General features: G+C 39.4%; 1 protein-coding gene across 1 annotated transcript in view; it reads left to right on the plus strand.

Annotated features, from left to right (window-relative positions):
- The window catches only part of adamts15 (ADAM metallopeptidase with thrombospondin type 1 motif 15), a 31312-nt gene that overhangs the window by 9517 nt on the left and 17302 nt on the right, over nt 1-4493 (plus strand). Inside the window, 1 exon segment of the mRNA XM_015398698.1 lies at nt 2342-2474. Within this exon segment, the coding sequence (XP_015254184.1) occupies nt 2342-2474 (133 nt within the window).

The following is a 4493-nucleotide window of genomic DNA, read 5'->3' on the forward strand; positions in this document are numbered from 1 at the left end:
AAACTGAAAAAGAAAAATGTCTTTACCCTCTCTGACTGCTTTGCTCCACCTCGTCGCTAATGTGTGTCCAACTTTTCAGTTTTAAAATCCTGACCTTTACATGGCTAAGCTAAGAACAGCAGCTGCTCTGTTAATGGCTGCATCAACTGGACAAAAGTATTTTTGTCTTCATCTGAACCCCTGAAGACTCAGTGGAAGGATTTTATTTTATTTTTGATGGAAATATACCTGCTAAATCTCAGAAGGTTTTGCATTTCAGAGAATTGCTTTCACAAAATTGGTGCGAACAAAGTAGGCTTCTTCACACACCTTAGACTGAAGAGTGAATGGATACCAACTGTCTGTTAGAAATAAGAATAAATATTAAGAATAAGTTTACTGTGTGTGGGTGCTGAGCCAGAAGGCCTGGAAACATAAAAGCAGTGCAGCTCATATTTGGCCCTCAGCTGTTTTTATAAGCAGTTGGTTTTTAGAAGATGGATAATCTACTCTGTGCTTCACAAAGAGTCATTTCTGAACCAGGATTAAACCACCGTAGTTAGAAGCAGGCCGGTCAGTTTAATACAGCAGACAAATGCCATTAGCCGCTCAGGATAAATGTGAGGTGTTGATATATTTCTTTATAGATTGAAAGGTTGTTTATGGTCTACGGTTTCTAGGCGCCTTTAAAAATGGGATTGTTTCATCTTTAGAAGCAATGCTCTGTGCTCTTTGTTGAGATGTTTAGAGAGAGATTTGTCTGTATTTCCCAGAAATAAAGATATATATAATATCCTTGTTGAAAACATAACTGAATGAATGAGCGCCCATCTGATCAAGCTGCTATTGCTATGTGTTGTTATCACATAGGCTGCACAGAAGGGTCTGTAGAAGCCTATCGATCTAGGTCGGTCTTCATCTTCTTATTAATCCCAGCTGTTACCATTCAAAACTCTAACAGGTTGTCATGGTTGTGTTGTAGGGCTGCAGACTTCAGAAGGATGGGGGTGTGGAAAGCTAAAATAGCTTGTTTTGAAAAAATGTAGACTGCCTAATCTGAGAGAAGTTTCCAGCTCAAAACAGCAAAACATGCTTTGGAGGGCTCATCACTAATATTCTTATTTTAGAATGTATTATATCATAATCAGAGTTCTCTAAACATGAAGATATTTCAGTCATTTCCTGTCTATTTGATAGTGTTTTTAGCTGAATTCTACCTTGATAGACTGTATGATCCTCCACAGCTGAAGAAGGAAAACCTTTTCTGACAATGAAGGTCCAAGGATCTCTGTGAAAGAGAACAAATAAAACTAAACAGAAGTGAAGTAAAAGAAGATTAAATAACAAAAAACTTAGAGATAAGGTTAGAATTAGAATGAATCTAAAGGCAGTGGATTAGCCCCTCTGCATATTTGACGTGCACATGTAAAAAATGTCTGTGCTTGTGCCTGTATTCAATTCAATACTTTATTTATCACAAAATGAAATTAAATGTTACAATAATTAATCTTGTTTAAACCAATTAATGTAGATGTTGATAGCTATAGTCAGAAAGGATCTTCTGTAGAGGTCTGTCTGGATCAGCCTCTGACTGAAGAGCCTCTGTTGGTGTCGAACAGTCTGATGAAGAGGATGCTCACTTCTAGAGGAGTTCCTAGAACAGAGCCGGCCTTCTTTATCAGCGGATTGAGCTTCTTTCAGTCATTAGCGCTGATGATGATGATGATGATGATGATGATGATGATGATGATGATGATGATGATGATGATGATGATGATGGAGGCAGAGATCAGACTGATAGAAGATCTGCAGCCTCTGAAAGACCTCAGCTTCCTCTAGAAGTCCAGTCTTCTCTGTCCCTTCTTGCAGACGGCTTCCCAGTTGTGTCTCCAGTCCAGGTTGTTGTCCAGGTGAACACNATGTGCAAATCCCCTGACGGTCAGAGACTCTCCCACTACAAGATACAGCACTGGGACTTGATCAACAGCAGATAATGCACCGTGACGTCACTAACCAGTAGGTGGCAGTAGTGTTCTTTGACAAACATGGATGCCTCCAGTAAAGCACATTCACATGAAAATTACTCTGAATTAAAAACACTGATCATTTATTGAACAGGATGGAATCATTTCAGATTTAAAGAACTTTCAGAAGTTTGTTTTCTGAATGTGATCAGATTTTTCCTTTAAAGGTAAAAGAAACTGTCCTAACCTCTGCTGTCAGACAAATGTAATTCTGGTGTCTGAAACTATCTGGTCCATCTGTGGTTTGTAGAATGATGCAAACTGAGTGAAGTTATGAACATTTAACATCATAAACTTCTGCTTCTTCAGAGGTAACGTCTTTGTCTCTGTGTCGCCAGGATCTCTGCGGAGCCACGACCTGCGATACTCTGGGGATGGCTGACGTCGGCACCATGTGTGACCCTAGGAGAAGTTGTTCTGTGATTGAGGATGATGGTTTACCCTCTGCTTTCACCACTGCTCATGAGCTTGGTAAGATGGTGGTGGAGCCTGAGCGCCTCTGCCTTTCAGACAGGACCACACATTTCCCAGCATGCTTGCTTCACCGCTAACTAGGCTGACTTGGTTTGAGGATTTCAACGTTTTTACCCAGAAACTGTTTCAGACAGCTGGGGGATTTCAGTCCTTCAAATTGTTTGTTTTGGTTTGTTTAGCACTGAGAAAGCTAACCCAGCATTTGTATGTATAGCTGATAACATGACTACTGGGCACTGACTAAAACAGACAGGCTGGAGAGCTGAAAACAATTATTGGAGTTTATGAGCTGATGTCTTGATGTTTGCTGCTTTTTGTCAGGCCTGTCAACAGCTGAGCGCCGTTCTCTGGTCAAAAAGAAAACAATCCTGCAAGCATTTTGCTACTTTTCATGAGAAATGCTCAAAACAACATGAGGATTTTAATTTCCACATTCAGGCTGACATATCTGGTCACCAGCGTGCTTGCTGTGAGATTTATTGACCTGCGGTTGCCGGGTAGAAGTCTTGGTGTAGATGAGTTTTAGGACTGAAACAATTAATCATATTAATCAATTATAGACACTATATAGACACTCTAAATCATGCCTTTAGGTGACAGGGTGACCCACTTAGAGCAGTAATTGTACCAAGACTGTAAAAACTTATAGATATAAAAACTTTTTCATCGGTCAATATCTATCCAGAAATCCACAAGTGGAAAAGTTTTAGTTCTACTTGGTTTTATTCTGTAAAAAAATCTTCTTTTAGCAACCTTTTGCTGTCGGAATATGAATTGATTAATCTAAAAAATAATCGACAGATTAATCGATTTACATAATAATCCTTAGTTGCTGCCCTAATAAGGTTCATTATCTTTACTTTTAGATCATAAACACACTCAAGCATTCTCCAGTTGATGACTGAAGTTATATACGGATAACGGCGTTAAAGCGAGGTGCTAACTGATGTATCTTTAGGTAAACATTTTAGCTGCAGATAACATTACTAGGATTCTTAATGAAATGATAAAACCTGGATGTGAGGTGAGGTCTGAGCCGCCCAGGCATGTCCAGAGTTAGGCCCTCGAGGGCCGCTGCCCTGCAGGTTTTACAGGTTTCCCTGATTCAGCACAGCTGAATCTGATGATTACATATCAGCAAAAGCCTGGTAATCAGCTTCCAATGGAAATCAGCTGTAGTGAAACAGGGAAAACTGCAGGACAGCAACCGACCTCGTAGGGCCGATTTTGGACAGGCCTCTTCCAGGCCTGTTTATTTCAATTTAATGTATTTATGTATCAGCGATTCACAACATGTCATCTTAATTCGATCCTCTGCGATGAGCTGGTAGAGACAGTAGATATTCACTGGAATTGTGTGGTTGACTCTTCAGCAATCCCTCGCACCCAGCATGCATGTAGCGACAGTGGAGAGGAAAACTCTAGGGCTGCAGCTAATAATTATTTTGCAAATCAATTCATCTGTTGATTTTTTTTCCTCCAATTTTTATCTTAAATGCAAATTTGTTGCATATTTTATTTAAAACAATTTTGATATAATTACTGCTCTAATTGGGTCACTATTTCTGATAAAGGCATGTTTTATTCATTATTAGTCGATTACTTAATTTGTTCACAATTATTTCAGTTCAGTTCAATTTATTTCTATAGCGCCAATTATCAACATGCCATCTCAAGGCACTTTACAGTTCAACCAGATCATCCTGTCAAACTGATTAAAAGTTTTCTATCTAAGGAAAACCAGCTGATTGCATCGACTCATTGACTCTTCAGCAATCCCTCACATTGAGCATGCTTGTAGCGACAGTGGAGAGGAAAAACTCCCTTTGAACAGGAAGAAACCTATATGTGAGAAGGAGGATTTTAAATTTTATTCTGGATTTAACAGGAAGCCAATGAGGAGAAGCCAGGATAGGAGAGATATGATCTCTCTTTTTCATTTTCATCAGAACTCTGGCTGCAGCATTTTGGATCAGCTGAAGGCTTTTAACTACAGTTTGTGGACTTCCTGATAGT

The sequence above is a fragment of the Cyprinodon variegatus genome, unplaced genomic scaffold, assembly GCF_000732505.1.
Source record: "Cyprinodon variegatus isolate N-32 unplaced genomic scaffold, C_variegatus-1.0 Scaffold953, whole genome shotgun sequence".
NCBI classification, from domain to species: domain Eukaryota; kingdom Metazoa; phylum Chordata; class Actinopteri; order Cyprinodontiformes; family Cyprinodontidae; genus Cyprinodon; species Cyprinodon variegatus.